General features: G+C 37.3%; 1 protein-coding gene across 1 annotated transcript; it reads right to left on the bottom strand.

The window, feature by feature from the left end:
- Positions 1-1,840: 1,840 nt before the first annotated feature.
- On the bottom strand, positions 1,841-2,941 carry LOC112701622 (transcription factor bHLH51-like; the record flags this gene model as incomplete). Its single annotated transcript, XM_025752362.1, has 2 exons — positions 1,841-2,224; positions 2,693-2,941. Coding segments are annotated over 2 exons (633 nt in total), but the record flags the coding sequence as incomplete, so codon positions are not given.
- Positions 2,942-20,899: the final 17,958 nt, after the last annotated feature.

The raw sequence follows: 20,899 nt of genomic DNA, 5'->3' as shown, positions 1-20,899 counted from the left end.
ATTGGTTAAAAATATGTTTTTATCCCAATTTTCTGCATAATGTCATTTTGCACATTCTCAAGTAATTTCATTTCAAAACCCCTCCAAACCATTCCTAGGCATCCTCAACCCTCATTTATCAATTCTCAATCATTTCATAACTATCCAAACCCAAATCACCACTTCCATTTCAATTAACCCTCCCATTACTCAACAAAAACATCAACCAACGCTCAAACATATTAATTCACCCAATTTAGTCAATTAGGCTTATGATTGGCTATGGGGATTGTAAAGTGTTTGATGGAGTTGGGAAGTTGAAGTTCTGAAGTGGATACGAGAATTGTCAGTGAACGATATAGTCGTTGTTTTAATATTAACCTGTTCTTGTAGCCTTTGATCACCTTAATTACCGCTTTATTTTGTGAATGCCTATCTTGATTTGCACCCAATTTTGTTACCTCAAGTTTTTGTATAGTCTTGAGATCATGTGACCTTTTGCATCGAGCCTAGCTGGTATCTTCTGCTTTACACCATACTTATCCCTATATTTAAATCTTATGGTTATTCGGTATTTGAACATTTATATATATATAGATACTAAGATTTCTTACTTTTCTAGAAGTATCTAAAAGTACTAAGACTATGTATTGTCTTATGTATTACTTTAATTTTCGAGGACAAAAACTTTTATAAGGTGAGTAGAATATAAGACTCAGAACTTTTGTGTAAAGTCTTGTTATGATCAAGTCTCAAATCATATAGTTATTTATAAATTTAACTTCAGAAATTATTTTATTAAAGATAATTAAAACAAGTTTTGATTAATTGAATTTGAAATAAACTAATATTATTATCCAATTTTATAATTATTGGATTATTTTTTATATTTAAATTATAAAGTTGGCAGTTATGAAATAATAGGAATTTCACATGATTTGGACTAAATAATTAATATTCTCAAATATTAATACTGCTGTTTTGGAAAATAGAGAAATTAACTATATTATCTCTAATTATCGGATTTGAACATTTTATTGAAAATAATTTGTAAAATTGATGAATAAATAGTATTTTCTATATATAATTAGTGTTGGATTTAATTTGGGTTTCAATTACCATATTGTTTCTATTTTTATTTGAAATTACTAAGCTAGTCCTAACCATGGTTCTGAAAACCGGACCGGACCGGCCGGTTCAATCGGAAAAACCGGAAACCGGTTACCTAGCCAGTCTGGATAAGGTGAAAAACCGCTTGGTAAAAAATCGGTGGAAAAACCGGTCGAACCGGCGGTTAACCGGCAAACTAAAAGAACCGTCCGGTTTTTTGGCGGTTTAGTGGTTTGCAACTTCACTAGCCAAACGACGTCGTTTTGGCTTTTTTTAAAAAAAAAAGAAAGGCATACGCGAAAGTCCCAAAGCACTAACCCTAATCTGAGTAACCCCCCATTCTCCCCTTTCTTCCCCTCCCCAAGTGCATTCGGCGCCAGCCTCCATTCACCCACAAAGGCCACGAGTGCCACCCAAAGCCACTCACAGCAACCGCGACCACCACCGGCCGAGCCCGCCTCCTCGTCGCCGAAAGTCACCTAGCCCGCCTCCTCATTCGCCACCCACAACCATCCACAACAGCCGCGACCACCACCGGCTGAGCCCGCCTCCTCGTCGCCGAACGTCACCTAGCCCGCCTCCTCACCTAGCCCGCCTCCTCATTCGCCACCTACAACCATCCACAGTAGCCGCGAGCACCACCGGCCGAGCCCGCCTCCTCATTCGCTGGTAAGACTCTGTTCCTATCTCCTCTATGCTGCCTTCTTGATTTTGGATTTTGATTTTCTGAGGTTCTGTGAGCTCGCCTGTTCTATGCTGCCTTCTTGATTTTGGATTCTGATTTTCTGATGTTTTTTATTTTGAGTATGTTTTGCTGCTTCTGTTTTGCTACTTCTGTTAGCTGTTTGCTGCTTCTGAATATGTTATGATCTTGATTTATGAGCCTCAACCCTTTTAGGACTTGAATGAGTTCACTGAAAAGTTCAGGTCTATCATCACAACAAACTGAAATTACAATGTTGTGCTTCAGTATCTTCACTTTAGCATAGCTTTCATCTTGATCAGGGTCACACTCTATTATTGTTACTTCATCAATTTCACTTGGAACTATGATGCTTTTGCTCACATCCATCGCTTTTCGCTTTAGATCCTTCACATGATATACTACATTCCCTAGTAATGCAGCCTTGTCCATCTGCATCCGCAACAAAACTTAATTAATTTGATTCTGCTTTTGTAGTATTCATTCCGGCATAATTCAAAGTTGAACTTATATTACTCTTACACTTTTAGTTGAATTGATTTTGAAAGCATAATCATTTATGGAATTTATGCAGTCTAGAAAACAAAAACATGTATAACTTCTCTGGTTTTCTATCTATCAAGGTTGATGAAGTAGAATTCAAATGCTTTAAGTTCTATCATGGAACCTATTAAAGCTATTAATAGCATAAACTAAGGATACCTTGCATATCATGTCATTTTCCTAAGGTAAGTAATTTCGATTTTCTTGCTAGAATCAAGGGGTGAAAAAGAAAATCTAAACTCTGAATAGCATAACTGATAGAAGTAAAAGTAAACAATATGCTTTGCCAAAAAGGAGAGAAGTAACTAACTATGTCTATGACAATATTGGAATATGAATTTTGAAAAACAATATTACCTTATCAGACTTAGGAATCAGTTTTCTAAGAGTTGCAAGCTGTGCATTGATCCTGTCCCTTCTTCTTTTCTCTGCTTGGCTATGGCTCTTAGAAGCACTTGCAGCTCTATCTTCTGGAAACCCTTCAAAGGCTAAAGGCCATGGATATTGGAATTGAAGAGAGGCAAAGGCTGAGTCATAGGCATGAGGCACTATCTGTGTTGGTACTGAAAAGGAAGAATTATTGTTACTGTTTGGTGCATAGTAATGGATAATTTATTATGTGAAATATTAAATTTTATTAAGTTAGAAATTATTGAATTTATATACTTAAGATTATTTTAAGTTTTTTAATAATTTTACTTAATATTTAATTAAATCGGTTGAACCCCGGTTAAACCCTGATCGAACCAATAAACCATTGAACCAGTAACCTCACCGGTTTATTGACCGGTCCGGTTCTCGCAACCTTGGTCCTAACCTTAATTAAATCCACATTTTCCCTTTTCCAAAAGCCAACTCTAGCTACACACACAACACCTACTATTGACGATAGTAGCAGCAGCAGCCGCCACCCCTATCCTAAACACACACACACACACACACACACAGTTATCTGAAAAAGGAAAGAAAGAAAATAGAAAGGAGAATGGGAAAAGGGGAAGGGGCCGCAGATAAGGGGAAGAGGAGAGAAAGAAGGTCGTGCCGGCGTACTGGGCTGCACCACCATCACGTCGCCGTCTGATCGAAGAGGAAGAAGAGCGTCACGCCTACCATGAGCTCGCCGTCGCTGTGGAGCCATTACTGTCGAGCCGAGTCTAGAGGAGGGTTCGAGGGAGCAGCTGCCGGACGCGAGCTAGAGGAGCTCGTTATTGTCGATCTGCCACCGTTGGGTCGCGCACAGAGGACGCGCGAGAGGGAGACGCCGTGGAGCCCATCACCGCCGCTAGTGTACCCACGCCGTCGTCGTTCCCGCCGTGGAGTCGTCGTCGTCGCTTATGGTCGAGCCAGAGGGAGAGAGATCGAGAGCAGAGGAGAGACAAAGAGACCTGAGGCTGAGTTGGGGTTCAACCACCGTGCCCAGCCGTGCTAGCGTCACCGGCGCCGCCCCCGTCGGAACTGCCGCCGTCAGAAAAGGGTTCATGCCGCCATAGGTGTCGCTGCCGAAGAAGGGAGCTGCGTTTCTGTGATTCTGACCGCTGGGAGTGGTTCTGTGACTTTCGAGACCACCGCTAAAGCTTCTAGCTGCTTCTGCCGTCCGCATCTATCGCCGAAAACAGCCGCTGAGTCCTCGGTGTTGGTAAGCTCTAGCCCTGCTTCAGCTTCTTTATCCGTTAATTTCTCCATTGCCATGAGAGTTGTTGCTAAGGCTGGTTGTGCTAGGAGTTTATCGCGAGCTGCCGTCGTTCTAGTCACCGGCTATGGCGTTGGTGTTGTCAGAACCGCCTCTGATGCTGCCGCTACTTGGTTCCCTCGAGTACGATAAACGTTTTTGTTTTGAAGAGTCCATTAATTGCTGCTTTGTTAACATACGCTGAAGTTTTGCAGCGTTAATTGCTCTAAGATTGAGTTTCGGTTGTTGTATGTTGCAATTAGAGTTGCTGTGGTTACTGCGAAAGTGGCTTAGAGCTGAGGTTACGGTTGTCAGTGATTTCGGGTTGAGAGAGAAGGTTCCTGTGTCGCGTTTGGGTTTATGGCTTTGCGTATTGAGGTAGGGGATTTTCTAAAAAGCTATTTTATATCTAGAATTGCTATAAATGGATACTAGTGTGAGAATTATATACTTTTAGTGATTGTACCAGTCTTATGTATTGTTGGACTACTTTAGATGAATATGATTATATGTTTGATTGGGTTATTGTTTGGTTTTGATAAATGGATTGTTGCTGAATTGTCTCTTTAAAGTTTTGGAAATGTGTTCAATCAGTTGATAAAGATTGATCTTGCGACGACTTCTGATTATTGTTTGGTTTTGATAAATGGGTTGTTGCTGAACTGTTTCTTTGAAGTTTTGGAAATGAGTTTAATCGGTTGATAACGATTTGATTTTGAAACAGTTTCCTTGAGATATGAAAATGAGATGAATGTTAGATTTAGCTTGCTTTTGAATTGATTTTGGATTTTGGACTGTTGAAAAAGATTGTTGGATGGTTTAGTTGGGACCCGAACCAGGTGGCAAAGTCCAAGTTTTAGGGGAGATGTTGCCGAAATTTCTATAAAAATCCTAGACTTTGTTTGAAAAGTTATTTAGAAAAGTTTGGATTTGAGAAATTGTATTATTTGATTTATTAAGAAAATATTTATATTTTCGAGCTTAATTTATTTAAGTAAACTATATGCCTTGAGTTCGATTTATTTAGAAATGAATTATTTTACCATTTGAATCATTGAAGGAAAGTATTATGTTCTAATATTGGTTTTAATATAAAAAGGACTTTTGCTTTTGGTTAGACTTAAAGATTTCGTTCAGAGGAGCTTTTAGTGATTTTAAAAAAAATTGACTTTGACTAAATAATTGCGTTTGTGACCTTTTGGAAGAAGTCAGAGAATTGGTTTTAAGGAGGAACCTGAAAATGGTTTTAATTTAAATGAATCGGTTCTGTTTCAAGTGAATTTTGACTTTGGATTGGGTTGAGACTTGTGACTTTATATGATCCGGTTTTATAATAAACTCTGTTTTTATTTGCTAAAACCAAGGATCTATGATTTTAGGAATTTCAATGAATTTTTAAGAAATTGAGATAGGTTGTCCTTCCCTAAAGTCTTGAGACTCGGCTGAGAAATTTTATCATCGAATCCTATATTAGGATGAATGATTTTGAATCTTTCAAAGGAGATTTTGATTTGGCCTGGTTTTGGAATTTTGGAAATATGATACTGAGGGTGACTTTGTTTTAGAAAAGAGAAAGTTACATTTGAGGAAAAGTGGCTATGAGCCTGAAAAGTTTTGTGAAATGGAGATTTTAAATCTAAGGCTGGAAAGAATTGATTTTCAATTTCAAAGTAAATTGAATTAAGGAAAAGTGAATTATGGCTTGAATGATGATTTTATGAATTTGATGATGTTGGATGGTGGAAGTGCTATTTTGTTATAAGCCGGACTGCCTGTGTATGATAATGAATTATGGCTAATTGTGGAATATGTTATGAGCCAGAGGGCTGACAATGAATCATGAATTTAAGCCGGAAGGCTGAGATGAATGTTGATTTATGGCTGAGAATAAATGCATATATGCTGAGTTATTGATATTGTGATTGTCGCACTTCCAATTATCTGAGATACGAGTTTTCCTGGGTAGAAGCAGTGGCTAGCCACCACGTGCTCCAGGTTGAGACTCGATACTCTGCTGACCCTATGTCGTAAGTGTGGCTGGATACTGTGAAAGTTTCGGATGAGCTCGTCCCCGTGAATATACACCAGTGATGGTGTTGGATATGAATTATGATTTATGATTGTGAATATCTCGAGTTGGGGATGCACGACAGAGGGATAGTCCAATAGTTAGCTACCAGGACTTGTCGCGTTGCTTTTATAACCGACAGATGATATCATCAGCCACTATGACAGGCATGCATCATATGCATCTATGTGACATTATTTGGGTTTGCATTTGTACTTGGTTTTCCTTTGTGATTACTTGTGATTAACTGCTAATTGTTCTACTTGTAGTAACTGTTTGTTTGTACTTGGACCTCCCTATTTGTGTTTGCGACTAAGACTCTGTTGGACTATGGTGATTGGTTGTTGTTTGTGTTGTCTGGGCCTAGAGTCGTGGTTGATCATGAGGTGGGCCGAAGGCCATGTCTGGTTGATGTTCTGGTTTGGAAAAGTATGAATGACTAATTTGGTTCAGCATAGATAGACCTTTTGAAATGTTTTTGAATATTATTTTAAATGAACAATTTCCTTTTTCAGAAAAGATTTCAGATTTTTCTTGATAGTAAACCTTTGCTTTTGAAAAGATGCATAAGGCGGTTAGTAATCACTGAATTGATTTTATCTCGCGTATCCTATTATAGTAATTCTAAAAAATCCTCTACTGAAAACCCTTTCGAGGATGATGTTCTCACCCTCCCTACAAATTTCCATTTTCAGGATATGGACGCTGAAGTCACGAAGAGTTTACCTAGTTGTTGTCGTGATGTTTTGTATTGCTTTAGTTATTGATTATTGTTCCCTCGCCTTTATCTTTATACATTCTGTAAGAGGGATAGAAATTGTATTGGTTGATGCTTGTAAAACTATTTAATATATATATACATATGTATGTACTCTTTGTGAGTTTTTGTAAGTTGTATTGTATGTATGGATGTACGTTTCATAACAAATGTATTTTGGAACGGTATTGCGGTTTAAAGTTTTAAACAGGCGAATATTTTAGTAATTAAATAGTATAAGAGTCGTTGTAATATCCGAGCCATCAGAGTGGCGCAGCCGGAAGCGTGACTTGTGATAGTTAGGGTGTTACACCGTGAGGTGGGGAGAGGAGACCGCACGAGCACAGGGTTCAACAAGCTAAGACAGAGGAGGCAGAGGTACAGATGGTGGAGGAAGCAGATACTGGCGGTGTGGAGATGACGTAGGGGAATCGACAAGAGGAGTGATGACCTTCGTTGGTTATCGTTGTTTTGTGACCGCTGTGGTGAGTGTCCCAATGAGGCAAGGAGGAGGGAGAATATGGAGAGTGAATGGGTGAGGCTGAGGAATGAAACGTGGTAGGTCAGAGGGTGGGTAAGGAAAATTGGCATTTTTGTTTAATCTATTTCTTGTGTTGGTTGCAGGTGATAGAAGACGACGACAGTGAGTACGACGACAAGATTGTGGTGGTCCTAGCAACAGCAACAACGCAGCAGCCTCAAGTCTGATTCTTTGATGGTGGTCTTGGGTACCGGGACGACGATGATGCTTCTTCAACTAGGAGATGAGAAAAACTGAATAAGAATAAACTTGAAATTATTAATTTAAATCGAGAGTATTTTCAAAAGAAATTATTAGTTAAATTTCATTTCTCATCTTAGAAATTTTAGTCTCTGTATCCCGACTTTTTTAAGGTACTAAAGGGACTAAAATTTTGTATCTCAGGACTAAAATTTTAATTTCAATCTCTGACCACTAAATATAATACTAAGTCTCAATCCCTTAATACCAATCCTAATACCCCGCACTAAATGTTACCTAAGTATTCTGGCCTAACAAAATTATGTGTAAATATTATTTTCTCATGAACAAAATTTTGTTACTTATTTCATTTATCCTGTAAACCAAATATGCGTATATTCAATGTCAGATCTTGAAAAAAATTCTCGAGAGCCAAATATATAACTATGTAAATTATGTAAAAAGTGTTTATATTTAAACTAAATATGTCAATTTTTATATTTTTCAATCATTATAAATTCATAATTATAGGATTGTTTAAAATCTAACATTTATTTTTATTTAATTCTATGATACCACTTATTTTGTTGTGCAACATATTTTAACAATAAGATAGAATATTAAAAACTTAAACTTATTTCAATAAAACTTATATATATTACTTATCTAATAAATAATATGAAAATATTTTATCTTTTTTATAGTTTAGTTGAAAAATAATTTTGTATTATAAAATATTAAAATAGTATAAAATTATTTGTTTATATTATTTATTATTTCATAGTTGGATTTTATTTAGTGAAATTTTTATAATTTAAAATAGTTAGTTTGTCTTTCTAATGATAAACTTAAGAAATATTTGCTATAATTATAATATAAAATAAATATATAAATAAATAAAAATAGAAAAAATGAGATCTGATGACATTGAAAGAAGAAAAAACATGAAGAGATAGTTGTAACAAAAATTGAATTTATATCATAGAGCAGGTTAAAAGTTTTTATTATGGAAGAGGAGTGTGTGCAATCCAATTCTATTGGCTTTGTATGTGTGTGTTTGTTTTGGTATGAAAATATGTAATCAGTAAGCCTGATTACTTTATAAGGAGATTTTATGAAAATTTTTTAATATCAACTTGGAATGTGTATTTTGTTTTTTGTGATTCTTTTTTAAAGTTCACAAATTAGAAGGTCCAAAAAATTGAAGAGTCCGATTTTTGCTCTCAAAAAAATTAGAGAATCTAATTCTACACTTTAAATTAAATAGTGCCATATTTAAAATTAACACCCTTATAATCCATTATTATAAAAAATATTGTTCTCATCCCAATATAAAAAATAATTTGCATCATACAGCGTTGTGTAATACTTACAAGAAGAATAAAAACTAACTCAATAATATTTATACATTTTGAAACAAGTGATAATAGTTTTTTTTATAGAATATTTAAGCAGCCATGGCCCCAGGCCCATTGTCCCGATAAAAGCTCTGCTTCTGTATATATTTATCACGTTAATTGTGTGGCTAATTTTTTTCATAAGAATATTATTTGTGTGTTATGCATGTGGATGTGGGTTGTGTTGTATATTGATGTGGCGGCTGCTTTTTTTTAAATTTGCAGAGAAGAAATTAAACCATTCGATTTTTTTGGCACTGAAGATGGATATAAGTCAAACGGTTCGATTTGTTTGGAGGAAGAAAATTTCAAATTCTGTAGTACTCAAATCGGTAGTTCAGATTTCATTGTTTTAATTTTTTTATTTCGACAAAGACCAAATCAAATCGGCCGATTTATAATGTTAAAAAAAACTTAAATGCTGAAATGCAATCGGACCATTCGATTTGTATGGTTATATATAGGCCCCACGCTAACGCACTTGGTAGAATTCTTCTTCTTCGTCTCCTTTTAGTTGTTTAAAACTCTCCTCCTCTATCATACTCTGATCTCTCTTCTGTTGCTTCAAAGAATTACAATGAGCTAGAGTGCCTTAAATGTGAGTAAAAAATAATGAATGATAGAGTTATGTTAAAAGTATATTATCTTGGTCAGATTTTGTTACAAATATTTGAAAGGAGTGAAATTTGTATGTGAAAATACTTGGATATTGTTATTTCATTCAGACTCTTATCTGAAGAATTAAAAGATGTAATTTGTGAGAAGATAGATTCATATATATCAAGGAGAGTGCCATGTATTTTATACAAGTATCCTATATCAGTATTTGGTGGATTCATTCAATTTCAAACCAAATATATAACTAATGAAGCGAGCATGCAAAAGATGTTTTTAATGTATATTGAAACTTGCTTTTAGATGTCGTTCATTGAGTTGTATGTGGAGTTCAAACAATCTGAAGCTGACCGACATATCAAATGGGAAGATTACAATAATGATAGCAAGGAGAAGTTTGAAAGCAACTATGAGGTCATTGATCCAATTAGATACGAAGATCAAGCTGATGACACTATGGGAGCAGATGTCGCGGATATGACAAATGCATTAGCAAACCAACATCCGTTTGAGGAGCCATCTTTCATGCCCGCATTGGATTTGGAGTCCATACATGCACCGAAATTTTTTGAATATAATGCAGGTATGTAATTTGGATATTTGTATGAGAGATTAAAATTTTTTTATTCTTTAGGTTGTAAATTGATTAATTACTTATGTGACATGTGGAAATATAACTAATTAGCATTTATTTACGTATTTATTTGGTTAAATTTAAGATAATTACCTTACTAAGTCTGAATAATTTTCTAGTTATATTTGAGGTAATTACTTGATTAGGAATAATGTATATATTTATATTTATTTATTAAATATTTATAATGTATGCTTTTTATTTATTTTAGAAATATAAATTCATAAATATTTATTTATGATTTATTATTTATAAATAGATTTAAATTTTAATTTTACTTATTTAATACTGATTTATTAAATATTTATTTCGTGGTGTTGTTGTAGCAGAATTTTCTGTTGTGGTGGACGGTGAATTTGTCGTGGGAATGGAATTCAGTTACAGAGAAGTTGTCATTATGGCGATGAAAGATTATACCATCCACAGAAGTGTAGATTACCAGGTGTATGAGTCAAAACCGATGACATTTTATGTCAAATGTATACAATAAGTCATAGGCTATGATTGGCTAATCAGGGTTAGCATGATTCGTAGAAAGTACTGTTGGGTTATAAGGAGGTACAATAGTAGTCACATTTGTACCAGAGCTATCTTTTCTCAGGACCATTCGAAGCTAGATTCCAACACAATTACAGAAGAAATAAAGCCATTGGTAGAGGTTGATCCCTTTATAAATGTGAAATCAGTCATTGTAAAAGTACAGTTGAAGTTTAATTACACTATCAGTTCTCGCAAAGTATGGTTAGCAAAACAAAAGTCAGTGAAAAATTTTTTTGGAGGTTGGGAAGCAAAATACGAAGCTTTGCCCATATGGTTTGAGACAATGTATCACAAGGAGCCATCAGCAACCATCCATTTTGAAATTATGCCTACATACCGGGTGGTGCACGAAATTGGCTCCACACGTTTCGCACAGATAGACGGGCAAGTATACCGGGTTGTCCAAGTAATACCTCAAGTGAGTAAGGGTCGATCCCACAGATATTGTTGGTTGAGCAAGCAATGGTTATCTTACAGATCTTAGTCAGACGAATAGAAAATATAGTTGTCACGAGAAAATGCATAAAACAGATAAATAAATAAAACGTTACTAGATAGGTGTAAAATCAATGGTCTGAGAATAGTTAAGGCTTTAGAGATGCTTCTTCCTTCTGGATCAACTTTTCTCACCATCTACTCCAACTTCTGATTGATTCATTCCATGGCTAGCTGTATATGATTAATGTCGGGTCAGCAGTCATTAATCTCCTCTACTTTAGATCAAACGCTGGGTCAGTGGTCATCCAATCTGAATGGAGGTGAAGCTCTAACAGTCCATTTCCTTGGTGATCCTACTCAAAATGTCATAGACAAGGTCAGATCTTCCAGATCAGAGAATGCTGCTTCTTGGGTTCTAGCCTATACCAAAAAAGGCCCTAATTGCCCCGCACCTCGGCTGAAGTGATGTCTCGAGAAGTCCCCAATGAAGCCTTGGATTAGCCGTCTAAGAGATGTATAATCAAGCTTGTAGTTCAGTACTATCCCGTCAAGGACTCACAAGAACCCATGTGGAATTAGGATGACGGTCAAGTTACACTCCCAACCCATTAGGATGAAGAACGAAGATACATCTTAGAATAGAATCAAGCATAGATTGAAGTGAAATAGTGATATTATTAATTCATAAGAATCAGCAGAGTTCCTAACCTTAACCTTAGGAGGTTAGTGACTCATAGCTTACAAAAGGTAATGTAAAACGTAAAAGTGGGTAAGAGTCCTCTAACAAGGGTGAACTCTTGTCTATATATACTAATCTGCAAACTAAGAATTACAAAAATAAGATAAACTAGTTTTGTAGTGCAAATATTCACTTTCCAGACCCACTTGGTGAGTGTTTGGGCTGAGCCAAGGGTGTCTCCACGTGCTGGGACTCCTTAGGGGTGTTGAACACTGGCTTGGAACTCTCTTTTGGGCGTTGGACTCCAGCTGCTCCCTTTTGGGCGTCCAACGCCAGGAATAGGGTAGGTGGCTGGCGTTGCATGCCAGTTTTGGGTCTTCATTTCTAAAGCAAAGTATGGACTATTATATATTTTCTGGAAATCTTTGGATGTTAGCTTTCCATATCCGTTAAGAGCGCACCATTTGAACTTTTGTAACTCCAGAAAAGCTCCTTCGAGTGCATGGAGGTCAGATTCTGACAGCATCTGCAGTCCTTTCTCTGTCTCTAAATCAGACTTTTGCTCAAGCTCCTCAATTGCAGTAAAAAAATACACAAACTCAAAGTAGAATCCAAAAATATAAATTTTGCACTAAAACCTATGAAAACAAAATAAAACTTAAACAAAACACAATGAAAACTATATGAAAATGATGCCAAAAAGCGTATAAAATATCCGCTCATCACCAGGGCGATGACTTGATATCCGGATATTACATCGAGTCTTCTAAAGTTATTACCCTTTCATTAGAACATTCAAACATCGCAAACCACTTATCCAGGTAGATGAGACTCACTTATATGAAAAATATAAGAGTTATCTGTTGGTTAGAGTTTCACAGGACAGTCAAAACAATATTGTGCCTATTGCATTTGCCATTGTGGAGGGAGATACTTCTGATACGTGGCACTTTTTTCTTAGTAACTTACGACAATATATGCCGACCCGAAATGGTGCGAGATTTATCTCTGGCCGATATAACTCCATTAGTTCAGCTATTGCCCGTAGTAACAAAGCCTGGTCGCCTCCTAGAGCATTTCACATTTTTGTATAAGGCATATATAATCAAACTTCTTGAGGAAGTTCAAGGTACCATACCTGCAAAAGTTTATCGTTAACATAGGTAAATTTGAATGTATTGAGGTTTGTTATTGTTAGAGTTACCATTATTATGAGGTGAATGATACGGTGATGAAGAATTTTACTTCTTTAGGTGATGAAAGTGACGTGAATAGTATTGTTTCGTGACCTATGTCTTTGGCATAGTTTTGCCGGAGACATTGACTGAATAGAGTTAGTAGTGCCTCTGGAGTTGTCCCGTTTCATGACATAATTAGCTCAATGCAAATTAACTCTAATGAAAGTGATCTGTTTGTTGGGCTTTTTTGTTATCACATTAAAGTAGTTCGCAAAATTTTTACGGCCTCAAGGAGAGAAAATAATTACATGACCAAGAAAAAAATAGAGATAATAATAATAATAATAATAATAATAATAATAATAATAATAATAATAATAATAATAATAATAATGTACACACAAAAAAACATAATAATAGTAACGATAAAAAAATACTCAAATTTCTGAATGTAACCCTAAATTACACCCACTCATAATCAGCAATTCAAAATTCACTCAATTATCCCCACCTTCCTCCCACTTTCCTCCATCGACCAGAGGTTGCCGTCACTGGCCGCTCACGTAACTGTTGAACACGTCGCTAACCTTGCCTGGTCGCCTCTCCAGTCTCTAGCCTCTGCTCACCTCGCCATCACTCATCTCTATGGTAAGCACTCCTTGACTCCACTCTCAGTGGCCGCTGCTTGCTGCTTGCTTTGCTTTAGTGCTTTATGAATTTTATTTTTTATTTCTTCTTTAGTGCTTCAATGGTTCGTGAGTTTTAATTGGTTTAGTGCTTTAGTGCTTCTTGCTTAGTTGTTGTTGTTGATTTTAGTCCTTTTTTGTGTGTTGTGAAAAACTAAAGAAAGAAACAAGAAAGCAAATACCTAAAAAGAAAAAGACATGGGGTTTCTCTAATGAAAATTCACAAACAGTCTTGGAGGTTGAATCCAATCCACCATCTTCGCTTTACTAGAAACTCCAATCATAGCATGAAAATCAACCCCATTGTTTGCATCTTTACGAATTAAATTAAACTTCACTTTTTATCCGTGATTTTAGTCATTTATTGCTAAGCCAAATTAAATTGGTAATCTGATTTTGTGTTGTTATAATGGATGAGTTTAGTCAGTTAGTAGTTGTTAAATGAGTAAATTATTGAAGTTGTAGTATATAATTAATTAGAAATTTCTTTTACTTTGAAGATGAATAGAAAGCATGATCAACAACCACATTTGAAAGAAAACAAATAAAAGATACCTGATCTAAGCAGCAAGACAACCGGTAGTTGTCAATCACGAACAATCTCCAGCAACGGTGCCAAAAACTTCGTGCGCAAAATTTAGAACTCCGCACAACTTAACAAGTGCATCGGGTCATCCAAGTAATACCTTAGGTGAGTGAGGGTCGATCCTATGAGGATTGTCGGACTGAGCAAGCAGTGGTTATCCTATAGATCTTAGTCAGGCGAATAGAAAGTTGATTGGTTATTGTTGAATGCGCATAAAATAAATAAGAAAGCAATAAAGAAATAGCGGAGAAGCAATAGTGAGAAATCAGTTAAGGCTTTGGAGATGCCTTATCATTCTGGATTAACTTTTCTTACTGCCTATTCCAATAATGAGCGATTCATTCTATGGCAAACTGTAAGTGATTAACATTATGCCAATGATCATTAATCTCCTCTGATCCACATCAAACGCCACGCTAATGGTCATTTAATCTGAACGAGGGTGAAGCTCTAGCAATTCATTCTCTGATGATCCTAGTCAAAATGCCACAGATAAGGTCAGATCTTCTGGATCGGAGAATGAAGCTTTATGATTCTATTTTATACCACAAAGACCCTAATCGTCCTAGATCCTGGCAGAACAGATGTTCCCATGTCCCCAACAGAATTGTAGATTAGCTGTCTAAGAGATGTAATCTCAAGCTTGTAGTTCAAAGCTATCCCTCCTGAGACTCGCAAGAACTCATGTAGAAAAGGAGTCATACTCCCGTTCCACCCCAAATTCATAAAGATGAAGAACGAGAATACATCTTAGAATGGAATCAAACATATATTGAAATATAAACAGTAATATTATTAATCCATGAGAATCAGCAGAGCTCTTAACCTTAACCTAGGAGGTTTAGTTGCTCATGATTTACAGAAAGAAAATATGAAACGTGTAAAGGGTAAAAAATCCCTAACAAGGGTGAACTCTTGTCTAAATATACTAATCTAATAACTAAGGATTACAAAACTAAGATAGACTGGACTCCTGGTGCAAAAATCCACTTCTTGGGCCCACTTGGTGAGTGTTTGGGCTGAATTTGGGGTGAATTCACGTGCTGGGACTCCTCTTGGGGTGTTGAACACCGAATTTGGTCCATCTTGGGCGTTCAACGCCGGGCCTGTTCCCTTTGAGGTGTTGAACGCCGAGCAGGGAGTGATTTGGGCGTTCAACGCCCGTTTTGGGACATCATTTCTAGAGTAAAGTATAGACTAGTATATATTTCTAGAAAGCCCTAGAAGTTAGCTTTCCAATGCCATTCAGAGCTTGTCATTTGAACCTCTGTAACCGAAGATATGCTCGTTGAAGTGCACGGAGGTCAGGATCTGACAGCATTTGCTAGCCTTTCTTTGCCTCTGAATCTGACTTTGCCAAAACTTGCAGTCTTTAGCCAGAATTCATCTGAAATCACAAGAAAAATACCAAAACTCAAAGTAGCATCTAAAAAAGTGATTTTTGCAATAAAACATACTAAAACTTGATGAAATGTAACTAAAAACACTAAGAAAACAATACCAAAAAGCGTATAAAATATCCGCTCATCAATATCTAAATCTATATCAACAATATCTAAATCTATAACATTACCACTATTAATTTCTATTAAATTATAAAATTAAAAAAAATAATTATTTACATAATCAAGATGACCGAAATAATTAACAATATAAAATTTAGGATAATCAATATTTTTTATTTTAGATTTTTTTGGCATTATTCTTTATTATTTTTCACTGGACTGGAACTTCACTGGTAGAAGTTAATGGATGGTGAGAGAGATTTTTTGTTAATGTGAATGTGTAAAGAGGAAAGTGAAGTATGGTGAATGTAGGAGTGATGGATGAATCTACGAGTAAAAGAGGTAGGTGAGAGTCGGAGGTAGGGGTGTATATGGGTCGGGTGAATCGGGTTTGTCCTAATCTGGACCCGACTCTAAATATGCACTGGGTCTCTTTTTTAGACCCTGACTCTGCCTTAGACCCGATGAAACTTAAATATTTTCGGGCTATAATTATATCGGGTCCAAACCAGGTGAAAATCGGACCTTTAATATAAAGAAACTTATTTATGATGTATTTATTTATAAAGAAGAAACTCGTTACCGAGAAGTTGATATCCATATTTGAACTTGAAATTGTCCATAAATTCTAATTTGATTCTTCTTTGATCTATTTTCTAATTCAACAAGTGTGATGAAAAATAAAACAATAAGCTTATAATTAATAGAAGGGTTAAGTACTTTTTTCCCTCCTAAGGCCTAGGGTGAAAATCAAATTCGTCTCCGACCTTTTTTTGTTATTAAAATCATCCTCAACATTACTAAACGTTTTAAAATCATTCTTTTTTATAAAAAATAATAATGCTTTGACGATTTTGCCCTTAAAACAAAAAGTAAAAAAATCTCTTTCCCACTAACTCCCTCTGTCCCCTTGCATCTTCATCATCTCTCTCTCTCTCTGTCTTTCTCTCTCTCCACCACTACCAACCACCACCAATTATCCTTAACTCTTTTCACTTGAATCCCTTACCCAACATAATCCAACACCGAACACAAAACCACACTCAGACCTCAACAAGCCCCAACAAGGAAAGTGAGGGTTTAGGAACGCGACAGAATATACAACGAGGAGAAAAGCCGCTGCTGCTGCCACTGGCTCACCGGGGAGAGAGAGAGAGAGAGAGAGAGAGAGAGAGAGAGAGAGAGAGAGAGAAGGTATGCGACAAAAGGAGGGGTTATTGCCGCGTTCGCTGCTGTTGCTGCTGGTTTATTGCAGTTGTCGTTGGTTCATCGCAGTTGCCGCTGGTTCGTCACTTCTGCCATTGGAGCCTTGATGCATTTGCATATTTGCTATATTAGCTAGTTAGTTTAGTTGGTTTTAGCTTAGTTTCACTCATTTTCTCTAAATAAATAAGTATTTTTATGAGTTTTGTCTTCATGCATGAGAACACCAAGGATCGTGTTGATTGTAGCCAAATTCATGCAAATGATTTAAGGAATACATAAATGAATAAGTATGAATGAATCTTATGAAATTGATTGCATGGATTGGTAAGACTTTGAAGCAATTTCCCTTGTTAATGATAGGTGATTAAACAAGAAAGCATTAAAGCATGAATGAAGCAAGCAAGTGGCTAACAACTCTTTCAAGAATAACAATATGCACGTTGCCAACTTGGAGAAAGGGTGAGTGTTTGAAGGCAACGCCAAGCAGCCCTAGAGAGCACATTTGGGCGTTGCCAACTTGGAGAAAGGGTGAGTGTTTGAAGGCAACGCCAAGCAGCCCTGGAGAGCACATTTGGGTGTTGCCAACTTGGGGAAAGGGTGAGTGTTTGAAGGCAACGCCAAGCTACATTGGAATGCACATTTGGGCGTTGCCAACTTGGAGAAAGGGTGAGTGTTTGAAGGCAACGCCAGGCTACACTAGAGTGCACATTTGGGCGTTGCCAACTTGGGCCAGGGAGGAGCTTCGAGGGCGTTGCCAATGTGGGGAGTATAGGCGTTGTTCAAGGCAATGCTGAGCTAGAAGAACTTGCCCAGGGAAGAAGCTCGAGCACGTTGCCAACGTGCAGCTTCATTGGAGTGTTCCTTGCCAACGCAGACAAGCAAGGCTTGGCCCAGGAAGGGGAGACGTTAGCGTTGCCAACGCCAGGAACTAGAGGCGTGTTCCAAGGCAACGCAGCAAGCCTTGGATCTCCAACCACGTTGCCAACGCCATGAAACATAGGCGTGTTCAAGGACAACGCCAAGCAACAAGCATGGAACCTTGAGGAAGGCTCGAGCACGTTGCCAACGCCAACTTCCAAATGCGTGTTTGGGGGCAACGTAGCAAGCAAAGCCAAGCTAGGATGCAGCCCTGGAGAAGCTCACTCGAGCACGTTGCCAACTTGAGGATGTATTGGCGTGTCCAATGCCAACGCCAGGCAAGAAAACTGGCCCAGGGGAAGAAGCATGCACGTTGCCAATGCCAGCCTTCAAAGGCGTGTCCCAAGGCAACGTGACAAGCCATTTTGAGAAGCAAACCCTTCATTCGAGCACGTTGCCAACGCCAGCTTCTAGAGGCGTGTTCCAAGGCAACGTGACAAGCAAAGTTGAAGGCTAGAAAGTAGCCCTGGAGGGGAGCACGAGCACGTTGCCAACGTGCCAACAAGGGGGCGTGTTTGAGGACAACGCCAGCCTCATGTTTCAGCCTTGGGAGGCTTGGCACGTTGCCAACTTGAGAAGCAAGGGGCGTGTTCGGCAACAACTTGGCAGCCTGACCTTACCCTCTTTGCGGAAGAATAACTTGAGCTAGAAAAATCCAATTGAGATGATTCCAAGTGCATTAGAAAGAAGACACTCTAAGCTTTCCAATGATGTATGATAGTCCATATTGAAGCAGAGGATTGACACTCAAGTTCTGGGCAACATTAAGCATGAAAGTAGAGTCAAGAAGAAAAAAAAAACAAGTTGTTAGCAACAACTTGGGCTAGCAACGCCCAAGTCTCAAAGCTTACTCCCAGGAAAACACAATGCACGTTGTCAACGTGCATTAAGGCTAGCGTTATTGGCAAAAATGCCAAGCCATTGGGCCAGAAGCATCATGAATGAACTCCTCCTTCCATGTCTAGCAACACTTCTTCCATTAAGCCAAGAATTCAACAAAGAGGAAGCCCACATTGCTAGCCCAATTGAAGATCTTTGAAGGAGTTTTAGAACTAATATAAATAGAGAAGGAGTTTGTACTTTGTGGGGACTTTTTTTTTGGACACTTAGATTTCTAGACTTTTAACACTTACTAGCACTTTTACTTTGGGGACTCTCTAGCATTTTCCGAGAGGATACCCGGAGAGCTATTTTGGATTCTTCTTGGAATTTTTCCTCTTCATTTTTGAGTTTTTAAACATTTTCTTCTTCTTCTTCTTGATCCTTCTTGACACTTAGTTGAATTTTCATTTTATGGCAATTGTTGTTGAAATTGGGGCTATGATTCACTAAACCCCACTTTCATTAGGGGGAAGAGCTCTGCTTGTTTGAATGCATTGATAAATCATCTTCTCCTTCTCAATTCAAGTGGTTAATCCAAGAGAAAATTCTTGTTCTTCAAAGATTCAACCACCATCGAGAGAGGGGTTAATCTATATGAATTATGTGGTGAATTTGAGAAATGAACCACATAATTCAGTTTAGAGTTCATCCTTTCATAATCTCCTTAATCAATACACTTTGGTTGGTATGTGAGATGTAACCTCCCTAAGTTGAGATTCTGGAAATTGTGTGGCTTGGATTAGAAATTGAGCTTCATCTCTTCTCATGAACAATTAGATCACGAGAGTGGCAATTGGTTATGTTGAGAGAAATTGGATCACCAAGAGATTGGGATTCAATTACCCACTTGTCATGGATCTATACCCATGATTGAGAAGGAATTGATCAACATCAATTCATGAGAATTTGCATCTCTGATCCCTAATGATTCTCTCTATCATTAATTCTCATTTCTTTTGCTCTTAGTGTTTTAATACCCACTGCCCAATTCCCTTCTACACTCTTGCAATTTATTATTCTTGTCATTTACATTCTGTTTCTCTATTTCTTGCTATTTACTCTTTTGCTCTTTAGAATTCAGCACTTTACTTTCTTGCAATTTACTTTTGATGTCATTTAAGTTTCTTGCAATTTAAGTTTCCATTATTTACTTTCGGTCATTTTAATTGCTTTCCTTACTTTAGCTCTTAAATTTTCTTGTCATTTAATTCCTTGCAATTTCCTTTAAGCATTCAAAACTCATGAAATCAAACCCATGTTTATTTGACTAAATCTATCATTTAACTAAAGTTGCTTAATCTACCAATCTCCGTGGGATCGACCTCACTCTTAGTGAGTCTTATTACTTGATACGATCCGGTATACTTGCCGGTAAATACGTGAATTTCTTAATTTTTACGTATCAAGTTTTTGGCGCCGTTGCCGGGGATTGGAAAAGATTGACAATGATTAAGTGAATGGTAGTTTAGATTAAGCATTTTTTTTAGTGTTTTTGTTTAGCCCACTAACTGTTTGATACTTTGTTTCACTAACTCCACTTCCACTCTAGAACTAGAGTGTTTCACTGTGATTTTGGTTTTATTTATGTATGTCAGGAGATAATAGACTTAATATTGAGGACGAGAGAACCCTCCGAAGGGTAAGGAGAGCAGAAAGAGGAAAGGGGATAGTTGGTGAAGAGGAATCAGAGGGAGAAGACCAAGTCATGGAGGACGACATGCACAATCCTCCTGGAGGGGCCAACAACAATGATGGACCACCTAGAAGGGTGTTATCTTCTTATACCATCCCTGACCCAAGACATTGTGGGAGCAGTATTGCCACTCCAAATGTTCATGCCCACAATTTTGAGTTGAAACCTCAGCTCATCACCTTGGTACAAAACAACTGTTCCTATGGAGGGGGACCTCTTGAAGATCCAAATCAACATCTGTCTGTTTTTCTGAGGATATGCAATACAGTGAAGACAAATGGAGTGCATCCAGATGTCTACAAACTGCTGCTATTCCCATTTTCTTTGAGGGACAAGGCCACTCAATGGCTAGAGTCATTCCCCAAGGAAATCCTCAACAATTGGAATGACGT

This window comes from Arachis hypogaea, chromosome 7, assembly GCF_003086295.3.
Source record: "Arachis hypogaea cultivar Tifrunner chromosome 7, arahy.Tifrunner.gnm2.J5K5, whole genome shotgun sequence".
NCBI classification, from domain to species: Eukaryota; Viridiplantae; Streptophyta; class Magnoliopsida; order Fabales; family Fabaceae; genus Arachis; species Arachis hypogaea.
This window is presented reverse-complemented; position numbering and strand designations above follow the sequence as displayed.